The sequence below is a fragment of the Rana temporaria genome, chromosome 12 (genome assembly GCF_905171775.1).
Source record: "Rana temporaria chromosome 12, aRanTem1.1, whole genome shotgun sequence".
Lineage (NCBI taxonomy): Eukaryota > Metazoa > Chordata > Amphibia > Anura > Ranidae > Rana > Rana temporaria.
In genome coordinates this window covers 134,249,104-134,273,843 of record NC_053500.1, presented here as the reverse complement: position 1 = coordinate 134,273,843, position 24,740 = coordinate 134,249,104, and the positions used below count along the sequence as shown (strand labels likewise).

Genomic DNA, 24,740 nt, shown 5'->3' with positions numbered 1-24,740 from the left:
ATGTGGCGATCTGAGGGGGGGTTGCGCTGATAAACAATCAGCGTGAACACCCCCTGTCAGGAGAGCCGCCGATCGGCTCTCCTCTACTCGTGTCTGTCAGACGCGAGTGAGGAAGAGCCGTCAACGGCTCTTCCTGTTTACATCGTGATCAGCCGTGGTTGGACACGGCTGATCACGTGGTAAAGAGTCTCCGTGAGAGACTCTTTACCGAGATCGGTGTTGCGGGGTGTCAGACTGACACCCCGCAACAACGATCGACGCTATGCGCGCCCCCGGGGGCGCGCAGCGGCTCAGAATCCTGAGGACGTCATATGACGTCCAGTCAGGATTCTACAACCACTTTGCCGACGTCAATTTGTCATTGGCGGGCGGCAAGTGGTTAAATGAATGCTCTGATGACAGGGCTACTTTAAGCTAAAAGAATACAATAACTATTGAATTGATGCACAGCAGAGATAACTAGCTACTAGCCCCCAGTGGTAGGCAACATGGGACCCTCCAGCTGTTGTGATTACTCCCAGAGGCACGATGGGACTTGTAGTACTGCAACAGCTGGAGAGCCCCAGGTTGCCTACCCCTGTAAAAGTATTGAAATGATGGTTGGTGCGCGGAGTTCTGCTTTAATGTAAATAATAATTTTAGCAAATCCTTTTGTTTGTATCTAAGCTTCCTAGTTTTATAATTCTGTTTTCTAACCCTGCAGGATAATCTTCTTCTGGACATGTACTTGGCTCCTCACGTCCGAACGCTTTATACTCAAATCCGAAACCGAGCTCTTATACAGGTATCCCTCCCCGCTCTGTGCTTTTTAGTCATTTTGATTGCTCTTGTGATGCTAACTGCTGGCTCTGCTCCTCCCGCTGTTGTTTCCGCTGTGTCTGTTGCACCATGTTGTGTTTCATTCTCGCCACCCGCTGTGACTAAGCCTTTTACTTCCTGGCCTACCGGCCTGTGCCTTTTGTGTCGTCTTTATTTGTTATTTACTTACGTGCTCCACTGTGCATGCATTACTCTTGGCAGCTTTTTAGATCTGGCTTGAAAATGTCTCTGGCTAGCAACACTCCTCTGTTTAGATTATTATTATTATTATTGGATGATCATTTTTTGACATTTACAGCTGATACAGTTCACTGTAAAGGAAAGTGCCATCTTCTCTTCATTAACCACTTCCCGACCTCCTCATGTACATATACGTCAGCAGAATGGCACGGACAGGCACATGTACGTACCGGTACGTCCTCTGCTTGTCGGGGGTCCGATCGGGACCCCCCCCCGGTACATGCGGCGGTCGGTAAGCCTCAGGGAGCGATCCGGGACGACGGCGCGGCTATTCGTTTATAGCTGCCCCGGAGCTGAAGAACGGGGAGAGCCGTATGTAAACACAGCTTCCCCGTGCTTCACTATGGCGGCGCATCGATCGAGTGATCCCTTTTATTAGGGAGACTCGATCGATGATGTCAGACCTACAGCCACACCCCCCTACAGTTGTAAACACACACAAAGTGAACCCTAAATGTTACAGCGCCCCCTGTGTTTAACTCCCAAACTGCAACTGTCATTTTCACAATAAAGAATGCAATTTAAATGCATTTTTTGCTGTGAAAATGACAATGGTCCCAAAAATGTGTCAAAATTGTCCGAAGTGTCCGCCATAATGTCGCAGTCATGAAAAAAATCGCTGATCGCCGCCATTAGTAGTAAAAAAATTTTTTGCGCAAACCAACCGATAAACGATTATTGCGATTTTTTTTTTTTTTTTTACCAAAAATAGGTAGAAGAATACGTATCAGCCTAAACTGAGGGAAATTTTTTTTTTATATATGTTTTTGGGGGATATTTATTATAGCAAAAAGTAAAAAATATTGCATTTTTTTCAAAATTGTCGCTCTATTTTTGTTTATAGCGCAAAAAATAAAAACCGCAGAGGTGATCAAATACCACCAAAAGAAAGCTCTATTTGTGGGGAAAAAAGGACGCCAATTTTGTATGGGAGCCACGTCGCACGACTGTGCAATTGTCTGTTAAAGCGACGCAGTCCCGAACTGTAAAAACCCCTTGGGTTTTTAGGCAGCATATTGGTCCGGTCCTTAAGTGGTTAGAGGACACAACCAGATCTTAATGACGGATAGGCACTTCTGTGGATGAGATCATTAAAGTGATTGTAAAGGGTAATTTTTTTTTTTTTTTTTTTTAAAGCGGAGCTCCGCTGGATTTTTTTTTTTATATAGTCAGCAGCTAGAAATACAGCAGCTGCTGACTTTTAAAATAAGGACACTTGTCTGTCCAGGGCACCGCAATGTCGGCACCTGAAGCTGATTTGTCCCTCGGCCCTTGGATGCTGCCGCCGCCGCCATCTTTGGTAAGGGAATCGGGAAGTGAAGCCTTGCAGCTTCACTTCCTGGTTCCCTGCTGTGCATGCACGACTCGCGCTGCACGATCCCACTGGTCCCTGCTGTATTCTGGGACCTGTGTGTCTCCCAGACGACAGCGGGGGAACGGAGAAGGCACCAGAAGTGCAGTAGATACCCGCGGGTGGCTCGGTTATCTTTGCCCGGAAGTGGGATCAAAATACCTGTATTAAACAGGTATCTGCTCCCCCGTGAAAGGTGCCAAATGTGACACCAGAGGGGGGGAGGAATCCGAAAAGCGGAAGTTTCATTTTTGGGTGGATCTCTACTTTAAATAATAAGCATGTTATACTTGCCTGCTTTGAGCAATGATTTTGCAGAGAGCAGCCCTCCTCTTCTAGGGTCCTCCAGCTGGCGCTCCTGGCCCCTCCTCCTTCTCGGTGTGCCACCATAGGAAGCTGCTTTCTATTGTGGCATACCTGCAGGCTCAATTCTGAGCCACGCAGCCTGTATCCATAAACACAGACAGTGCAGTTCCCCCCCGGCCCCCTGCTTCCTCATCACAGTATTTGATTGACAGTAGCAGAGACCTATGACTCCCAGTCTGTCCTGTGAGGGGGAAGAGAGCCGCTGTTCTTGGGCACAGCGCTGGATCAAGATCAGGCTAAAGGAAATATAAGGAGGGGCTGCACACAGAAGGTTGCAGAGATTGCATTAGGATAAAAAAAACTTCGGTGTGCAGCAGCCCCCCTAATACTTACCTGAGCCCCATCTCAGTCCAGCAATGTGCACGAGTGCCTTGGCCATCTGGGACTTACCCTCCTGATTGGGTGAGAAGCTATTGGCTCCCGCTGCTGTCATTCAAAGTCGGTTAGCCAATCATGAAAGGGGGCAGGGCCAAACCACAGCTCCATGTCTGACTGGACACACAGCTCAGCTCGGGTTCCCCCATAGCAAGCTGTTTGCTGGGGAGGCACTCGACGGCACTCTCTCATCTCAAATAGGTTCTGGAGGTGATCTCCTCCCAGCTGCAAAACTACAATTCCAGTTCTTCTCTCCAGATTGTTTCTCTTCCGCCAACTTGCATCTTTCCCCTCAGCATCTGGCCAACTTGCATTTGGGGGTTCAAGAGCTCCTTGATCCCCATTGATGTTTATAATGATCTCATCCAGAGAAGTGCCTATCTGTCATGAAGATCTGGCAGTGTCCTTTAATGAACTCGGTGAAAATTATTTTATGGCGAGTACATTACAATTATTTCTGCAGTCGTAATTAGGTGAAGAGCCTGCGTTTCATATTCTGCTGCAAGCGGGAACGGTAAGAAATTGATGGCTTATGTCAGCGGGGTCAATTTGAAGCTACCGAGAAGAGTATTGCCCCCCTGGTTACTTTCCATCTCACCGCAGCAGCACATTGATATTGGCGGATTAGAACTGGAACCGTGCAAATCGGGTTCAAGCTGCTTGGTCGGTATCTAAGCAATTTGTTGCTTCCAGATCATCATATAATCACCAGTGTTTCTTCTTCCTTCTGTAGAGAGAGCTGATGGGTCTTCTGAAGCTTTTTGGATAAATACAAACCGGTTTAGTTTTGCTAGATATAACTATCCATTCACCATGAAGTGGAAGCAACGTAAATAAGTAAAAAAAAAAAAAAAAAATCCTCTTCATAAATTAAAGGGGTTGTAAAGGTAAAAAAATGTTTTCCCTAAATAGCTTCCTTTACCTTCGTGCAGTCCTTGTTCACTTACCTCATCCTTCCATTTTGCTTTTAAATGTCCTTATTTCTTCTGAGAAATCCTCACTTCCTGTTCTTCTGTCTGTAACTTCACACAGTAATCCCTGGTGTGGAGAAAGCCTCTTGAGGGGGCGAGCAGGAGTGTCAGGACGCCCACTAACACACAGCTCCTTTCTCTATCTGCAAAGTAGAGAGCGTCCTGACTTGCCTGCTTGCCCCCTCCCCCCTCAAGAGGCTTTCTCCACACCAGGGAGAAAGCCTCGCATTACTGTGTGGAGTTACAGACAGAAGAACAGGAAGTGAGGATTTCTCAGACGAAATAAGGACATTTAAAAGCAAAATGGAAGGATGAGGTAAGTGAAGGAGGACTGCACTAAGGTAAAGGAAGCTATTTAGGGAAATGTTTTGTTTACCTTTACAACCCCTTTAATTCTTGTTCTACCGTATATTGAACAGTGTGTCCTCCTCCACCATTGTATTGTTGATTTATCCTGACTCAAGCTTACGCACTTAAAGCGAAGTTCCACCCAAAAATTGGGAACTTCCACTTTTCGGAACCCTCCTCCCCTCTGGTGTCACATTCGACACCTTTAATGGGGGAGGGGGTTGCAGATACCTGTCTAAGACAGGTATTTGCACCCACTTCTGAGCATAGACACCCGCATTATCTGCAGGAGTCTATGCCACATGCTGCATCCAAAGCATCAGAATGACAGCCAGGCAAACAACAATTTTTGAAGAAGTGGGCAGTAATGACCTCCTACTTATGTCTATTAATGGATTCCTTTATATGAGCAGACAGATACACAGACAGTCTGCAGGACTGATGCATTACACCCACCATCTGCTGATCGTGGGTGAAATTGCTTTACAGGTCCCTAACAAAAGAAAATTATGTATGCATATTGTTTTACCTGCAAATAATGTGCATTTATTTAACTTTTTTGGAAAAAGTGAACTTATCCTTTAAAAAGCTGTCAAAGAAAACCGTCATCTTTTCTGACCCTTACTTTCTGCTTTCAAGCGATGCATCCAGCTTCTTCCCAACAACAGCAGAATAAGGAAAGGGGGTGCACTGTGATGTAAGGGCGAGTGGGGGACTCAACTTCTGATGGTGGGGTGGCTCCTGACATCTAATGTAAGGGGAGGGGATGCGCTGGACATCTAATCTTACAAATACAACCGGCCCTTTTGAGGGCAATCATAATGCTGATGCGGCCCACGATGAAATTGCGTTTGACACCCCTGGTTTAGAAGAACTGATTGCACACAGCCAAGCATTCGGCTCAGAGGTCAACAATGGCAGCCCCCATACTTCTTTTATGACAGGTGTACTTAAAATAATTTGCCCTATACTTCCATATTGTATGTGCATGTCTGTGATTTTATTAATTGATCCTTTTGTTTATAACCTGTGTCTGCCAGTGTTGGAAATCAATCTCTGTTTGCATTTTGCAGTACTTTAGCCCTTACGTTTCTGCGGACATGTACAAAATGGCAATTTCCTTTAACACAACTGTCCCTGCCCTAGAGGATGAGCTAACGCAGCTGATTCTGGAAGGGTTAATTAACGCCCGCATTGATTCTCACAGCAAGGTAAGAAATTACAAGAGATGCCGTGATCACTGCAGGGATCCAGGAACTGCCATTTAAAGTGTCGCATGTTCACTTACAGATCCTGTATGCTCGAGATGTGGACCAGCGCAGCACTACATTTGAGAAATCATTACAGATGGGGAGGGAGTTTCAGAGGCGCGCCAAAGCCATGATTTTGCGAGCTGCTGTTCTACGTAATCAGATCCACGTAAAGGTGAGTGCGCATTTTTTTTACTTCTCTTACCCCTTTGGGTGTTTTTGGATTTCATTAAATGATGGGTTTAGTATGTTTTTGAGGAGTAAAGGGATTTTTTTTTACAGTAAAGGGTTAATCCACCCAAATCTATACTTTGAAAAGATGCTGAAAAGCTAAACCAACTGGCAGTGTCCTTTGTCTCTCTGGGACTTTATTGGTGAGATTTCTGCGCAGAGTTCTCGGGTCTGTACACCTGCTGTATATTATAAGGGGCTCCCACCATCCCTGCACTCAGGTCCTGGGTTTGTACATCTGTGCCCACTATGAGGGGCTCCCACCATCCCTGTGCTGAGTTCCCAGGTCTGTACATCTGCTGTGCCCATTATGAGGGGCTCCCACCATCCCTGTGCTGAGTTCCCAGATCTGTACATCTGCTGTGCCCATTATGAGGGGCTCACACTATCTCTGGTGGATTTTTATTTACTTTGGCCTAGGTTCACATATATGCGGGTGCGGAAGTGCATGTAAATCTCACGTATTCCCGCAGCCACATGGAAAATGCACAATTTTCACGCACACGGAAACTGCATTGTATAAAAACATGTGATTTTCGTGCGGCTGCCTTTTAAAAAAAGGTGCGAGTACCTTTTTTTTCATGCAGAAAAAGCAGATGTGTGTGTATATACATATATATACACACACAATTCAAAGTCGCACCTCATTAGCAATTTCAGTGTGACTTGCATTGACATCTGTTAAATGAAGTCAAACAGATATCGGCAAGCACATTAAATCGCACTGAAGTAGCGCAACTTCAAAACTGCACTGGTGTGAACAGGGGTAGTAAAGGTACATCCTATGCATTAAGGTGAAAAAACACCTCGCTGTCACGGGCCCCCCGTTTTACTTACCTGAGCCTGTTCACCTGCTGTGTGCACGTCCCCCGGCGTCCTCTTCTCCACGGACTTACTTCATATTCCCATCGCACACATTCCTGGATGAGCTCTTGAATTTGGGTGCTGTAGCAACAACCAGCTGAATACTGGTACAAGTCACAATGAGAATATTTGCCAGCACACCATAGATCAACGTAAATAGCGTCCAAACGGATGATTTATTGCATGATCGCAGCACAAGGAGACTGCAATGTTTCAGAGCCACGCAGGACCCCTTCGTCAGGCTCTTCTTCACGGGGTCTCAGCGTTAATTGGATAGATTGATAGCAGCGCAGCCATTGGCTGCCGCTGCTGTCAATCAAATCCAATGAGGGGGCGGGACAGAGTCATACTTTCTATGCCTATGGACGCAGAGTATATGACAGGGAGCAGCGCGCCCGCAAGGTAACCCTCCTCGGGAGAGAGCTTCCCAGAGGGGGTTAGCTATTGCGGGGAGGAGCCGCCGAGGGACCCCAGAACAGGAGGATCGGGGCCACTCTGTGCAAAACGAACTGCACAGTCAGGGTCAAGATAATTTTTATCATGGGTGTATTTTAAATGATAGAGACAGAATATCAACTGAAAAATACCAGAAAAAAACACTATGCTTGAAATGCAAGCATTGTGCGCTCAAGGCATTTGTTCTTGGGTGCATACTGGCCAAAACGCAGGTACCGCCCGACGTGCTTTGCGGCTTTAACCAGCAACAGCAGCTAGACAGTGTACCTGTACGTTTCACCCACGCCAAAATGTTGGAGCGCCATTGCATGGGGCTAAATATCACGTGTATGATGCCGAGCACTAAGGATGAGCTCTGGCGTGTTCGCATAGAACACATGCAGAGCCCGCCAGGAAGTGTGCACGGCGCTGCGCTAATAACAGCCAGGGAGACATGTCATGATCCCTGCAGCCGAGCATCGGGACAATGTCTCCCTGGCTGTGATTAGCACAGCGCCGTGCACACTTCCTGGTGGGCTCTGCACGTGTTCTATGCGAACACGCCAGAGCTCATCCTTACCGAGCACTGTTTGGTATTTCAGTAAAGCAGAGGAAACACAGTTAGGAACGCACTGGATTTATGGCAGATCAACAGCTTCTTTTTTTTTTTTTTGCATTTTAAAGGGGTTAAAAATGGAAACGTACATTTAATTTTTTATTTCCTTATCTGCTTGACATACTGTACATCTCTTACCAGTCTCTAATTAAACTCATATTTGCTCATCTTTTCAGTCCCCTCCCAGGGAAGGAAGCCAAGGAGAGCTGACCCCAGCTAACAGCCAATCCCGGCTCAGCACCAACATGTGAGTGTGTCGCTGCCCTGCACCTCCTGGCCACTGACACATCACAAGAAGAGTACAAGGGTGGTCAGACCATAACCCACAGGCATACGACATGTTCCACCCGCTTGCGTCACCTTCCCATAGGCTGCCTCGGCTGAGCTGTTAAGAACTTGTCAGGAGCTGCATGGTTTTATCTCATCAGTCTCAGTTTATTTGACATGATCACCTTTGCTCTTTCTGGCCCGAATTAGAGAAGTAATGATGCTGAGTTTTCATCTGGACGTTTCCAGGCAGCAGCTGCACTGGGGCAGGCCAAAATTACGATTGAGATGTAAACGGCAGGGAACAGCCACAGTGTCATCTCAGAATGAATGTTACAAAGCGCATTCAGCAGCTTGTGTGCCCCTCTCGGCCTTTGCGTCATCCCAACAGTTTATTTTTTTCCCCTTTTGTTCTCCTGCCCACTCTCCCTTTTTCTCTCCTTTGCTTGTTGCTATCCCCTCTCTCCATGCTGTCTGCTGTGCTCTGAACATTAAGCACCCCAGTGAGTTGGCCGTTCTAAGTTTAAGATGCTGGTTCTGTTTATTTTACCTTTTATGAAGACAGGGCATACAGCTGCATTAGGATCCAATCAGAAGCTCCTCTTCCACCTCAAAAAAAAAAAAAAATGATATTTAAATGTTCCCTTTTGGTTTCTTGTTTTCAATTAAACTTGTTCCTGTTTTTGCGTTCTTTACTCTTTTTTTGTCTTTTACTACTTGTGGGTATGTGGTCTGGTATGGTTCAGGCTGCATGCTCAGATAAGGGTCTGGTATGGATTTTGGGGGGGCCAATTCTGTTTTTCTTTTATTTTGGCGTGGGGCTTCCCCTTAAAATCCATCGGAGACCCATGGGGGCGGGGGGAGCGTGCCACAAGCTGTTTTTTTATTTATTTTTTCTCAAAGTCGGATCTAAATTTGATCTCGTTCACTGAAGTCGGATTGATGTTGGACCGAAGTTGCAGGGCAAAGTCGGATCGACAGTCTCACGACTTTCATATCGCACCAGTGTGAACCGAGCAAGTTTGTGTGATGGTCAGGTGTCCTCAAAATGTTGGCCACAGAGTGTACATTGTTGGTTTAAATCTTCCTGATGTTTAGCACAGGAAAATAATTGGAGAATAAAAATGTGAATCTCCTTGGTGTCTGAGATAAATTAGAGCAGAAGAACACTTCAACCGACTTGTTCAGGGTCAGCAACTCTTTTTTGATGCTAGAGAATACAGTTGACAGCATGAGCTTGTGACTTCTAAGGCTGCATTCACACCTAAGCGTTTTGTCGCCTGAAGCGCGACGCCCCAAAACGCTAGAGGGGAAAAAATACATTAATCTCTATGGAGATGGTTCACATCTCCACTGCAAAACGCCTGACGCCGAACGCCTGAAGCCCAAACAAGTTCTGGACCCTTTTTTGTCGCTCGAATTTGGGCATTTACATTGGTGACCCTAGACCTGTACAAAATCGCGGTAAAAAACGCTGCGTTTTATCGCGGGAAAAAAAGGCCGCAAAACGCTACGCTCAGGTGTGAATGCAGCCTAAGACCCCTTTCACACTGCAGTGTATTTTCAGGCACTTTTGGGCTAAAAATAGCGCCTGTAAAACGGCTGAGGCGTTAAAAAAAAAAAAAAAAAACTCCTGCAAGCAGCATCTTTGGGGCGGTGAAGGAGCGGTGTGTTTCTAGAAGCGTGTTATATAGTAGCTAGGTGATGTTGAAAAAATACACAAGTCCATCAAGACCAACAGACAAGGAAAAACTGCGCTAATTTAAATTATAACATTCAAAACATACTCAACAAATTAATAAACAAATTGAGTATAAAGGAAGGCAGCAGCTTGCGTCCGATACACAAAACAATATATAAAACAAGGAGTTAAAGCTGCGCCACTGCACCAAAAACGTTATAGTCCACTGAAACTAAAAGATGTTAAACATATATGTACAGTCCAAACAGTGCGCTTTTCACTGTGCACACAGGTTGATCTGATCTTGTGAGATATGCTCCCAATCACCACCGTGACTTCACAGATACTGCACACTTAAGTGAAGACACGCCACCAGATATCAAAGCCGCTTGCCTAGCAGCTTGGCTATAGCCCAGCCGCGGCCTTTAAAAATTGTGGTGAACTCGCAGGTTACAGATTCCTGGGAATGGCTTCTTTGGCCTCATACACACGATGGGTTAACCAGAGGGCAATGGTCTGATGGACCGTTTTCATCAGTCAAAACCGATCGTGTGTAGGCCCCATCGGTTATTTAACCATTGGTTAAAAAAAAAAGCCAACTTGCTTTAAATTTAACCGATGGATTCCTAACCGATAGGTCAAAACCGATCGTTAGTAGGCACGACCATCGGTTAAAAATCCACGCATGCTCAGAATCAAGTTGACGCATGCTTGGAAGCATTGAACTTCATTTTTTCAGCACGTTGTGTTTTACGTCACCGCGTTCTGACACGATCGGTTATTTAACCGATGGTGTGTGGGCGCGACGGACCATCAGTCAGCTTCATCGGTTAACCTATGACAATGGTCCTTCAGACCGTTCTCATCGGATGGACTGATCGTGTGTACGAGGCTTTACACATCCACAGACTCCACCGAATGACCAGGTGTGAAAAGGGGATGCACCATAGCGTAATTCCGCATAACACGTTTATTAAAGTAAGTTGTACTTACAGAATACAGATAAAATCATTCATATAAAACAGATGCCGGCCGGCAAACGAACAGAGCCCTTCCTCCTCAGCGTGGTGACGTCACTGCGCGTCCACCCAGCCGCGTTTCGTCATAAGACAGACGTTTTCAATGGGATGATTGATCCCATTAAAACCGTCTGTCTTATGACGAAACGCGTCTGGATGGACGCGTAGTGACGTCCCCACGCTGAGGAGGAAGGGCTCCGTTCGTTGGCCGGCCGGCATCTGTACAACTTACTTTTTTTAATAAACGTGTTATGCGGAACTGGTGCATCCTCTTTTCACACATGGGCATTCGGTGGAGTCTGCGGATGTGTAAGGCCCCTTTCAGACGTCCGCTCCGCCTGTCCGTTATTACAAGTCCGTTAACGGACTTGTAATACATCCCTATGGGATCGCGTCCGTTAGCGGATGGAACATCCGCTAGCGTCCGCGTCCGTCGGGATCCGGTTTTCGGACCGAAGAAAACCCTATTTTTCTTCCGTCCGGCGGAACAGAACTGATGCAGACGGACAGACGGTCCTTCTGCATCCGGTTCCCCATAGGGCAGAGCGGAGCTGAGACAGGGCGGTCCCTGCACTGTGTGTGGGGACCGCCCTATCCGCCGACAGCTGAGCGGGGATCCACGCTGAGCCGACGGAGACACACGGAGCGGACCCAGAAAGGGTCCGCTCCGTGTGAAAGAGCCCTAAGAAGCCATTCCCAGGAATCTGTAACCTGCGAGTTCACCACAATTTTTAAAGGCCGCGGCTGGGCTGTAGCCAAGCTTGGGAGCATATTTAACAAGATCTGTTCAACCTGTGTGCACAGTGAAAAGTGTTTTTTCTACCGGGAAAACGTCCCAAAGACTCAACAAAAACATTTTTTTTCTGCTCCTAGACGCTTAAGCTCAAAGCCTTCATTCATTACAAAAGGGGGCCTTCTTGGCAAGGTGTATTAGAATGACTATTGATGGCGACAGCACGGCAGCGGGTAAAGATCCGCCGCCATGTAAAAACTCCTTGCAATGTATTCCGCTAACCTTGAAGATTTTGTTCTCCACAGTTTACAAAAATCTTCTGGAAAACTTTCCTTGTAAAAGTCGTCACAGCGATATTTCCAATTTTGGATCAGCATGCCCTTTTGTTCTTTCATTTAATGATCACTTTGGCGCTGGATGCTGTGAACAATGTTTATGCACGGAAGGTAAAAATAGCGCAGCTTTCTGTTTGCCGTAGAAAGGTGTCTCTAGGGGGTCCTGTCGGATTTCTGGTTAAACTATTGCCACACGCTGTTTATGCTGTACATTTTTAGATGCTGATCCGTTGCCATGGAGACACCCATGGCTTTCAGTCATCTTGTCTGTGTCAGGATTGCACGCTCCTCTGTACAGTTTCTTTCTTTTTTTTCTTTTTTTTTTAACTGTTCATGCCGCGCTCAAATACGGCCACAATCAATATTACGCATCGGCTTTCCAGCGTGGGCCTACAGCTAAGAGAAGGGAACACAAAGGCTAAAAGGATTTGCGTTAGAATGTTAAAACCTTTTAGACCTTTTTTCTTGTATTACAAATGGCTAGTATATTGACTAATTAAAACTATTTTTTTTTTCAAAGTTTGCTGGCTAAACACGCAACTCTGATTTGCCATGGCAGGATGCAGCAGTATGCCAATTTATATGCTGCATGTTAAATGTCTCTCCCTGCACTCTTACATCTGTCTCTCTCCCTCTCGATATCTCTCATCTCTTTCTTTCTTTCTTTCTTTCTTTCTTTCTTTCTTTCTTTCTTTCTTTCTTTCTTTCTTTCTCTCTCTCTCTCTCTCTCCTTTGCAGCACCATGGCCCTTGGATCAAGTCCCAACCAGGACAGCTCTCCCCTCTGTCTCTCGCCATCTCCTTCTCACCCTTTTTCTCTCTCTGTCTCTCCCTGTCTGTCTCCTCCTCCCCTCTTTTCTATTTCTCCTTTCAATCTCTCCCTCTCCCTCTCCCTCTCTTTCTCTCTCTCTCTTAATCCTCCCTTTCTTTTTTTCTTTCTCTCTCTCTCTCTCTCTCTCTCTCTCTCTCTCTCTCTCTCTCTCTCTCTCTCTCTCTCTCTCTCTCTCTTAATCCTCCCTTTCTTTCTCTCTCTCTCTCTCTCTCTCTCTCTCTCTCTCTCTCTCTTAATCCTCTCTCTCTCTCTTAATCCTCTCTCTCTCTCTTAATCCTCTCTCTCTCTATCCTCTCTCTATCCTCTCTCTCTCTCTCTCTCTCTATCCTCTCTCTCTCTCTCTCTCTATCCTCCCTTTCTCTCTCTCTCTCTCTCTCTCAATCCTCCCTCCCTTTCTTTCTCTCTTCTCTCCTCTTTTCCCCTTCTCTCTCTCTCTCTCTCCTGCCTCTATTCTTTCTCTCGCCTTTCCCTCTTCCCCTCCCCCCCTTCCCCCCCCCCCCTTCTCCTCTTCTTTCCCCCCCCTTCTTTACCCCCCCCCTCTTCTTCCCCCCCCCCCCCTCTTTCCCCTTTTCCCTTCTTTTCCCTTTCCCCTTCTTTCCCTTTTCCCCTTCTCTTTTTTCCCTTTTTCCTTTGTATTTGAAGATTTTGAGTGAGCGCCGCTTATACATTTATTCAAAGGGCCGCCATCAGGAATTATGGGGCCCCTTACACAGCTTCAGGCATGGGCCCTTCTGGAGCAGAGAACCAGGGGGGGGGGGTGCTGCCGCCTGAAATTGAGAAGCGGGGGGAGGGCTGCCGCAAATTGAGAAGCGGGGGGGGGGGCCCCATTTACAAAAAAAGAAGAAATTAAGAAAAATATATATTAAAAAAAAAAGGGGGGGGGTAACCATCCGGGGCCCTGGGGACCTCTGGGCCCTTTAAGAAAAAGAAATAAAAACTATATATATTTATTTATTTTTAAATGGGGGTTGCCATCTGGGCCCTGGAGACCTCTGGGCCCTTTAATAAAAAATTATATACACATTTTTTTTTTTTTTTTTTAATAAAAAGAAATTACAAAAAAAGGGGGATTGCCATCCGGGACCTCTGGGCCCTTTAATAATAATAATAATAATAATAAAAAAATAAACCTCTGGGCCCTTTAATAAAAAATAAATAAAAATATATATATATATAAAAAATAAATAAATAAACATTTATAAAAAAAAAAAAAAGAAAGGGGGTTTGCCATCCAGGGCCCTTTAATAAATATAAAATAAAAATAAAGGGAGTTTGCCACATGGGGACCTCTGAGCCCTTTATTAATTTTTTTTATATATATATAGAGAAAAAATTAATAATAAATATATATATAAAAAATAAAAAAAAGGGGGGTTGCCATCCGGGCCCCTTACAGGTGTACTGCCTGTACCCCCCTGATGGCGGCCCTGTTTATTCACTTTCAATACTGTAGGGACACACACAGTTTTAAGTTGGCTGCTGCCCTTTATCTATTTAATTGATTGATTTGCGTATCAGGCTACTTTTTAATCAATTCTCTCTCTCTCTTTAAACATGCTCTAAAATTTTCAGCATTGGGGGGGAGCACTACCTTCTTTTGCCGAAAACTTCAAGACTACAGCATCATATTCACTGGTAACACAAACTACAAACAGTCTCAATATTCTGCAGCAGGTATGGAGGATCACTGGTCAGGGAGAAATACTGATCTGTTTACTGCCATCATTAGAACATAGGACAAGAGAAAATAGTGTGCTCATGAAATATCCTTCACTCCCATAAACCTGTCTGTAGAGAAGACGTGACCTGCACAGGGAATAATGAATTTTGTGCATATGTCTAATCGCTGCACGCTTCATGACAGGGAGACTAATAAAAGACTATGTTGCCATGGATCTTGAATTCTGGTCTTGGTTGAAACTGAAACAAATAAGTGATTTTAGCAGAAGACTATAAATTATGTAACAGTGCATCCGGAAATTATTCACAACGCTTCACTTTTTCCACATTTTGTTATGTTACACAAATGTGGAAATTTCGCAGATGTTCTCCATCCAATCTGACGGAGCTTGAGCTGTTTTGAAAAGAAGAATGGACAAAAATCTCACTCTCTAGATCAGTGGTTCTCAACCTCTCCAATACCGTGACCCCTTGGTAACGTTTCCAAAGTTGTGGGGACCCCTAACCAGGCCCATCGCTACAAGGCAGGCAAACCAAGCAATTGCCCCAAGCAGGGCCCTTTGCCGCGCTTCCTACAGCCGCCTGAGTGCTCTATAGAGAGCCTGCAGCACTGCTGCCTCGAGTCGCCACTTCCCCTTCTCTGTAGTGTGGCCAAGCTCCTCTTCCTTCCTCCTGTCAGTCCGGACTCCAGCCGGGTACCGCGCTGTACAGGAAATTCAGTTTCCTGTTCCCGGACGGACAGGAAGTGCACACTGTGTGCTCGCTTCCTTTCAGCCCGGGCGGGAACAGGAAACGGAATTTCCTGCTGCTCGGTACGGACCCGGTTGGAAGGGGCGGGGGCGCAAAAAGAACATAGGGAGGGGAGCCGGGGGGGGAGTAAAAAGAACATGGGGGGGCTGTGCGTGCGGGGGGAGGGGCCTCCATGTCCATTTTGCTTGGGGCCCCCAAATTCCTTCAAACAGCCCTGCCCCTAACAGAATTTTGTTTTTGTACCGTGGGTTGTCAGCACCTTTAACCCACGGACATTTAGCACTCCCTGAGTCCCTTCCACTCATACAGTATAAAAACCCCTTATGGTACATTTTAGGATGTACCACTCTTTGTTCTCCTTTCTTTCCCTATTATTTCTTTCTATCGTAATTTCCTGTTTTTTCTCCCATCCCTCTCTCTAGCTGTGTTTCTTGTTCTTTCTCTTATTCTTTCTCTCCCTTTTTCTTTGTTCCTCCCCCTCTTTTCCTCTCCCTTCCATGTATTCTCTATTTTAATCCCGTCTCTTAAGCCTCGTACACACGCTCGGTTTTCTCGGCAAGAACCAGCAAGAAAACTGCTGCCGAGCATACAGAGCGTGTGTACGAGGCTTTGAGGTTTCTCGCCAAGAAAACTGCCCAGAATCTAGACGAGAAAAATAGAGATAAAAGAAAAAATAATAGATTGCGCTCTACAGTATGGGCTGCTGCCCCCCTGGTAAGCCTCCCTAAGGAGGAGTGTGTCAATAGAATGATATGGTATAGGGGGGATGGCGCTGCCTATGGGTGGTCACTGAAAATCCAATCCCCAATGTGTTGATCCCTAAAAACCCGTAATCACTGAGGGCCATATTCTCAGAGAAGTTACGATGGAGTAAGTCAGATACTCCATCGTAACTCCCTTTTTAGGCCAGTGTATCTATGCTCCTGATTCTCAGAATAATTTTTGCATAGATACACTTAAGATCCGCCATCTGTAAGTCACTTACACTGGCGGATCTTAAATGCAATGACGCCGGCCGCCGCTAGATGGCATTTACGTGAAGGAGTCATTTGCATATGCAAATGATCCTTCTACGCCGATTCCCGAACGAGTTCGCTTCGCGTAACCGTCGCTAACGTCGTTTGCGTAAGCGGAAACTTACCCCTGCTATATGAGGGGTAAGTTTCCGCAAGTCTCGCGTAGGCCATGTTACGGATGGCGTCGGGTCCCCGTCGTGTTTTTTCGTCGGGTACGTCGTTTACGTAAGTCGTTCTTGAATACGACTTTACGTCAATGACGCACACGTCGGCGTCATTGACGTTTTCCGCCGAGAACTGGAGCATGCGCACTGGGCTTTTTGCAGCCCGGCGCATGCCCAATTCTTTCGCATCGGGGGCGCGCTTCATTTGAATGGAAGACGCCCCCTTGGAGATCCGCCAGGCTACGCCGGGACACTTACACTCCGCTGTCCCAACTTATGGAGCAAGTGGTTGGGGAATACAACACCTGCTCCAGTAAGTTGGGACAGCGGAGTGTAAGTGCCCTAAGCGAAGCAGGCGGAGATTTTTTGAGAATATGGCCCAGAATATATATCACTTCTTAGTTTTATTTTTATTTTCAATTTAACTTTTCGTGCATTTTTCTACACACATTTTTATTTAATCAACTGCCCACAGGCAATAACACATCTAGCACTGGTCGCAAAGGGTTAACATATTATTATACCACTATTATTCATCACGGAGATATTCAATAAACCAATAAGTGCCACAGATTCAGAGTCCATTAGGTGGGACCCTTATTAAATTTATTAATAGGATCACCTACTGAGACCAATTCAGGGGCCCTTTTTATATGAGCCCACCGCACAGAGGTGTCCGACAAATCTTTCTATACACATTCACCATTACAGGTTTTTAGGGATCAACACATTGGGGATTGGATTTTCAGTGACCACCCATAGGCATACCATATCATTCTAGATAAAAATAGAGAACCTGCTCTCTCTTTTCCTCGTCGTGATTCTCGGCAGTGTTTTCCTGCCGAGAAACCCCAGCGTCTGTATACTTACCTGTCGCCATGGAAACCCGCGCATGCTCGAAATGACTTTGACGCATGCGCGGTAGCTTCCAAGGCATAGGTAGGGTGCAGTAAGATGGCAGCGACGGCATCGAATGTGACGAGCGCATGCTTGTCGTAGTTGATGACATCACGGCGTTCGTGCCATTCAAAAGAATGGCGGTTCTTTTGAATGGAGTGTGTGTGTGTACATTTAGCCGGCAAGAGAATCTTGCCAAGAATCTCGTCGGAAAAAACAATGTTTTTTTCCTGACGAGATTCTGGGACGTGTGTACAGGGCTTGACTCCTTGGTGGGGGGAATGGGGTGAGTGGCAGTGCTGGTGGGAATTCTGATCAGCCAACTTAGGTGCTTTTGATCAAGGTGATCTGAGAACTGTAGCGGGGACTTTTAATGGCAACTATAATCGCAGGTAGTGTTACTCACTGTGTCTCCGGCTTTGTGGTGTCTCGCAGCAGTGACACCAATGCTGAAATCAGGAGATAGGGTCTCCTCCAGCCCCTCCCACTTCACATTCCTCACCAGTCAGCTGACCTCTATCCACTGCCCACCAGCCATGCTGTGAACTGAATGGGTGGCTGCGAAAACGTATGTGGGAAATCACCTGGAGTGGAATCACACCCAGTGGCGGTGCGTCCATAAAAGGCGCATGGGCCCCGCCCCCTCTCTCCTGGCACCGCTCTATCACCAATAGATAGATTCATGCATTGCATGAATCTATCTATGGTCACCGCTGCCACCCCCTATTCAGGCGTCCGTCCCCTTGTCGGGCACCTAGCACCTGAATTACAGCGGAGGGGTATTTTTTGGAAGCACCATGAATCGCTTTTCTAACACTGAACCGCCTCTCAGCCAATCAGTGGCAATTGGGCACACTGGCGGCAGTTGATGGGCACAGTAGCGGCAATTGATGGGCGCAGTGGCTGTGTTTGATGGGGCACAGTGGTTGCATTTGATGGTTTTTTTTTCCAGTTTGTTTGCGCCCCCCCAAAAATTTGGAGCACCAACCGCCACTGATCACACCACCAACATTTGTCAGAGGTTATGGGAAACATATAGTGAAGGACAGGGGCGGACTGACAACTCATGGGGCCCCCGGGCAGTAGAAGATTATGGGGCCCCTCTGGCTTACAGATGGCCACCACGCCAGGAGGTAGTGCAGAGGCGGGCAGCTAAAATCTTGGGATATTCACATTAAAAGCATGTCATTTTCGGACATATCAGGGACAGATCAAAAAAAAACAGATTTTTACATACTGTCCCTGGTTTTACTGAGCCTGGCAACCCTGATTGGGCCCCCTAGTGGCATGGGGCCCTCGGGCAGTGCCCGAGTGACTCAATGGTCAGTCCGCCCCTGGTGAAGGACATGGAGATTTTTGGTATTTTGTACAAATAGACGGTCTGTGGGCAAAATATAGAATCCTATATCGCTGTTCTGAAGACAGGTGGGCCCGGATTCACAGAGAGCGGGAGCACATTACTCCGCCGTAGCACAAATAATATACACTACGCCGACGCAGCGCAGAGAGGCAAGCACGGAATTCACAAAGCCAGTGCTCCCAAAACTGCGCTGGCTTTCTAAGGCGTAAGCGGAAGTGGGCGTGAGCCATGCAAATGAGCCGTGACCCCATGCAAATGATGGGCCGAGCGCCAGACAGATACGTATAATGAACTGCGCATGCGCCAGGACGTGGACGCATCCCTGTGCGCATGCTCACAACCACGTCGGAACAACTGCCTAAGATACGCCGGATCACTGCGTACGCCCAGAACGTAATCTACGCCCAGTCACACACGTCCAACGTAAATTACGCCGGCTTGGGTTCCCTGGTGCAGCCCTTTGCATGGATGCTGCTGAGTTACACCTCCTTTATGGGGCATAACTTTACGCAGGACGTATAACTTACGTGCACTGCGTCGGGCGCACGTACGTTCGTGAATCTGCATATTTTCCTCATTTGCATATTTGAATGGCTGATCAATGTGAGCGTAAATATGCGCCCAGCGTAAATGTGTGCCCACCCTATGCCGGCGTAGGCAAGTTACGTCGGCGGGATGAAGCCTGTTTTTAGGCGCATCTCAGTTTGTGGGTCCGGCTCACAGATACGCCGGCGCATATTTGCGCTTACGTGCCGTATCTTCAGATACGTCGGCGCAAGTGCTTTGTGAATCCGGCCCGTGGTGTTTAAGATTGTTCTCCCATATCTGGCAAAGTGGGAATCCAAAGTTCTCTGGTGGGGTATTAAGCATGTTATACATATTTGAGACATTGTCTGAGAGGGGTTTGGTGTCTGCGTTCCTTTTTCCTTTTGAGTGAGGGGGTCTGGAGAACGAATAGGGGAGGAAAAGGGACAATTGGTAGAGCCTCCATGTCCTGAGGTGTGAGTGGCATTGATCCAATGTTGGTTGTCTCAGCAGGGGCCAACTTTGTGCTGAAAGAAAGAAATGGGAACAGAATTATCTTGTGTTGGGTTTGGTTGTTGGTTCATAAACGTGGGTCCTCTAACCCAGGCCGAACAGATGGGTTGCCAATGATAAGACAGCTTTATTTTCTATGGCAGACCTAAAACAAGACTTGGGTAATAAGTGATTCTCTGGGCCAGATTCACAAAGAGATACGACGGTGTATCTACAGATACACCATCGTATCTCTGACTTACACTGGTCCTATCTATGCGCCTGATTCATAGAATCAGTTACGCATAGATAGGGCTAAGATCCGACAGTGTTACACTGTCGGATCTATTTTTCAATACAAAAATGGCGCCGGGGGCGTTCCCGCTGATTTACGATAAATAATATGTAAATCAGCGAGATACGCAAATTCACGAACGTACGCGGACCCGACGCAGTCTTCTTACGACGTTTCCGTAGCGGCGTACCCATCGTATACTTACCCCTTCTTTTATCAGGCGCAGCCAATGTTAAGTATAGCCGGCGTTCCCGCGTCGAATTTGAATTTTTTAACGTCGTTTGCGTAAGTCGTTCTCGAATACGGACGGACGTTCTTTTTACGTAAGCGTCGAAACCACTGACGTCCTAGCGACGTCAGTGGGAGCAATGCACGCCGGGAAATTTCGCGGACGGCGCCTGCGCATTTAAATCGGCGCGGGAACGCGCCTGATTTAAATAGTACACTCCCCTAGCCGCGGAATTTGAATTCCGCCGGGGGATTTAGGATCCGCCGTCGCAAGTTTGGAGGTAAGTTGTTTGTGAATTAGCCACTTGCCTCCTAAACTTGCGGGAGCGGATCTTAAATTCACGTAGATCGAGCGGATCTATAGATCCGCTGCGCTACGTGAATCTGGCCCTCTATGTTGATTTCATCCCCCAGGACTGTCTTTCCGCCCTGGTTCACACTGGGCTGCGGGAGTGAAGCCGTGCGAGTTCAGCTGAACTCGCACGATTTCACTCCCGCCGGCAGTCCCGATTTCGGCCGCGATTTAAGAGACATCTGTGCAGGTTTCTGCACAGATGTCAATGTAAATCGCGGCCAGAAATCGCAAAAAGTAGTACAGGAACTACTTTTTGAAATCGGTGCAGCGCCGCAGATGCGGCGTCGCACCGATTAGGACGGTGTCATTGCCGACAATTGCCGCCGATTTGAGATGCGATTTCACATGTGAAATCGCATCTCAAATCGAAGGAAATCGTACCCAGTGTGAACCTGGGCATCTCATCTAGCAATGCTCTTAGATGTCTTGTATTCAGAAGGCGTAGTGAAAAAAAAAGGGTCTTACGGGAAGCTTCTTCCCTTCCCAGAATTCTGTTGTTTTTGATGTCATTCTTTGTGTCTCATTATCCAACAATAACTCGTTATGTCACGTATAATCGTTCCCAGCTGGAGCCCATGTAGTCACTGTTTATGTGTGGAGTCAGACTCTCCTCTAACCTTGCTGCGGTAAAAGTTTATGCGTTTATATATAACGCAAGTGTTTTTTTGTTTTTTTTACGTCATTGTGCTTTCTTTTTTCTGTGAGAGACAAAAATACACTATTACACTGTGTATTATAAATGACATAAGTGTCCGCTATCAGTATCCACAGATGGCTTCATACAAAAAAAAAACACTAATTTATTCGCTGCAGAATATTAAAAAAAAATGAAATTTCACTTTGCACATAAAGAAGTGTTTTTTTAATTTATTTTATTTTAGATATAAGGATTAACATACCTGTTCTGCACATAGGAGAGTCAGACCACGGCTCCTACACAAAGCAGCAGCCTGACTCTCCAGCAGTCCGACATGCTCTCCCGAGAAAAGAGGCAATTGTCCCGGGCCCCCAGCCAATAGGGACCCTGCTCTACACAAAAAATAAAATAAAAAATGTTAATTTTATTAGAATGTAAGCTGGGAATCAATATTTTGCATGCAATCATCTATAAAGGTTTTTTATTCTGGGCTGGTATCGGTTTTAAAGGTTCACCCTAAAAACTACTTTTTTTTATTACAATGGCCCCCCACATTACAATAGGATTAAGGCTATTATTATTTTTTTGAAGCTGTACATACCTTCGTACAGCATATTCACCCGTTGCGAGTCCCGCGGGAGTGGGCGTTCCTCACATGTCTGTGATTGACATTTTGACCAAAAACGAGCTCCCCCCCGTCGCGTAAGCCGCGTCACAATTGGCGAAAGGAGCCGAACGGCGATGCGCATGCGCAGTATAGCGCCGACTCGCCGTTCGGCTCCTTTCGCCAACCGTGACGCGGCTTACGTGACGGGGGGGGGAGCTCGTTTTTGGTCAAAATGTCAATCACAGACATGTGAGGAACGCCCACTCCCGCGGGACTCGCAACGGGTGAATATGCTGTACAAAGGTATGTACAGCATCAAAAAAATAATAATAGCCTTAATCGTATTGTAATGTGGGGGGGCCATTGTAATAAAAAAAAGTCGTTTTTAGGGTGAACCACCCCTTTAACTGCATTTTGGTGCCTAAAGCGCACCATGCATAGAGCTACCTGCCCCCAAGAAAGGTAGCTTCCAATTGTGTGTGTGTGTGTGTACGCACGTACAGCCTCATAAGGACAGGTCATGCATTTTTAAAATGTGTGACTGTCATTGCAAAGGTAGGGTGGGGGGCGAACTACAAGGGTAATTTTTTTGATATATATATATATATATATATATATAATTTCCAAAGTTGGGCTTAAAATGAGCTCTGTATCTAAGTTAAATAACTAAACCAAAAAATAAGTTGCGCAAAAAGTGTCTCCAAATCGTACAAAAGCTGAGGTCCTCTAGTCCCTTTATTAACTCGCACGTACGATCAGTGTCTGTGTCATTAGGCAGAACGGGGAGATGCTTGTTTACACTGGCCTCTCACCGTTCTGAAGATCTGTGACCCGATCGCTGGTCACCGACGGACATCAAGTAAACACACAGCTCCCGGTCCTGACAGGGGGAGAAATGCTGATCTTCTGTTCATACAATGTATGAACAGCGATCTGTCATTTCCCCTAGTCAGTCCCACCCCCCCTTCAGTTAGAACACACCCAGGGAACACACTTAACCCCTTCCTCGCCCCCTAGTGTTAACCCTTTCCCTGCCAGTGGCATTTTTTATAGTAATCAATGCATTTTTATAGCACTGATCGCTATAAAAATGCCAATGGTCCCAAAAATGTGTCCGCCATTAGGTCGCAGTACCGATAAAAATCGCTGATCGTCGCCAGTACTAGTAAAAAATATTTTTTTATAAAAATGCCATAAAACTATGCCCTATTTTGTAGACGCTATAACTTTTGCGCAAACCAATCAATAAACGCTTATTGCGATTTGTTTTTACGAAAAATATGTAGAAGAATACGTATCGGCCTTAACTGAGGAAAAAAAAATTTTTTTTATATATTTTTTGGGGATATTTATTACAGCAAAAAGTAAAAAATATTCTTTTTTTTTTTCAAAATTGTCGCTCTATTTTTGTTTATAGCGCAAAAAAAAAAACGCAGAGGTGATCAAATACCACCAAAAGAAAGCTTTATTTGTGGGGAAAAAAAGGACGCCAATTTTGTTTGGAAGCCACGTCGCACGATTGCGCAATTAAGTCAGTTAAAGCGACGCAGTGCCGAATCGCAAAAAAATGGCTCGGTCATTGGGCAGCCAAATCCCCCGGGGCTGAAGTGGTTAATACATTTATTCACTTAATATAGTGAACTTTTTTTTTTTAAATTGGGGGGTTGATATATTTTAAATAGATTTGTCTACAGTAAATATTCTTTAAACTATTGTCTGCATTTCGAAACCGATGTATACACTACTGACCATTTAAAGCGGTTGTAAACCGCATATATATATATATATATATATATTTTTTTTTTAAACCTGCAAGGCAAAAGGCATAATCAGCTAGTATGATTATGAAATACTTACCTCGGAACGAGGTGAAGAACACTTACCTGGTCCACGCCGAGCGAGATGTCATCTTGCTCCGGCGTGTCTTCCGGGTATCGCCGCTCCAGCGGTGTGATTGGCTCGTGCGCGCGGGAGATTTCAAATCGGCAAGGTCTGGTGGCTGCCGGTCCTTTCGCCGTGGATTCCCCCCTGCGCATGCGCCGCTGCAATCAGTGGCGCATTGCGAGGGGAATATCTCCTAAACCATACAGGTTTAGTAGATATTCTTTATACCTACAGGTAAGCCTTGTTATAGGCTTACCTGTAGGTAAAAGTGAAAAATAAGGGTTTACAACCACTTTAAAGTATGGTGGCCCGCAAAAAGTGGCCCGGTCATTGAGCAGCAATATGGTCCGGGGCTGAAGTGGTTAAAGTGCAGCTCCAATTCTTCAGTACTTGACTGACCACTGGCACAATGCTTCCTGAATAATTCGCACACAACTAGCATGCCCTGTATTTGGCTCCGTCCATTTTCCCCATCAACTCTGACCAGCTTCCCTGTCCCTGCAAATAAAAAGTATCCCCGCAACCCAGTGCGACCCTGGGCAAGGGGAAAAAAGGTTACATGCCGTAAATTGATCTCTTGGTAACAAACCCTGAGGGGTTAACCACAGCTAGAGGGGGACAGAAGCTTCCATCTACAGCTCTAATCAACCAGGTGGAGGTAAATTAGCTGAAACCTGGTCCTGGAGGAATCAGGACATGAAGTTTGTTCAGAGCAGCAACAAAAAAGGTAGGAATTTCTAACAAAATTTCAAACATCTCCTGCAATGTACACAAACCAAAGGGGAATTGTTTGAGGAAATCCAAAGGCATCAGAGGTGACTCCTCTACTTTCTTTTGGAAATGCTGGTCTTTGGCATAATGGCACGACAGTAATGCCTGGTACATGGGAATCCGCTGACATTTTTTCAGAGGGGGGCGCTTTGGCAGCCGCGATACACAGTCACATTTTACCCTTTCTTTGACCGCTAGCATGGGGAAAAAACGTGCCCCCCCCCCCCCCCACCAGGGCCATCTTTTCCATTGGGCACGCTGGGAAGTTGCCTGGGGGGCCCCACCGGTTGCCCAGCAACCCCAGTAAAAAATTGTGGAAAGTGACGGGTTAGAACTGCCCATGCCCA

The 24,740-nt window shown here is 46.2% G+C and overlaps 1 protein-coding gene across 3 annotated transcripts in view; it reads left to right on the top strand.

Annotated features, from left to right (window-relative positions):
* GPS1 (G protein pathway suppressor 1) overlaps window positions 1-8,824 on the top strand; it is a 42,975-nt gene extending 34,151 nt beyond the window's left edge. For all 3 annotated transcript variants that reach the window (XM_040330790.1, XM_040330789.1, XM_040330788.1), the window contains 4 exons: window positions 704-784; window positions 5,544-5,681; window positions 5,761-5,895; window positions 8,043-8,824. In XM_040330790.1, coding sequence (XP_040186724.1) covers window positions 704-784; window positions 5,544-5,681; window positions 5,761-5,895; window positions 8,043-8,117 — 429 coding nt within the window. In that variant the 3' untranslated portion in view covers window positions 8,118-8,824. The remainder of the gene's footprint in view (window positions 1-703; window positions 785-5,543; window positions 5,682-5,760; window positions 5,896-8,042) is intronic.
* The last annotated feature ends 15,916 nt before the right edge of the window (window positions 8,825-24,740 follow it).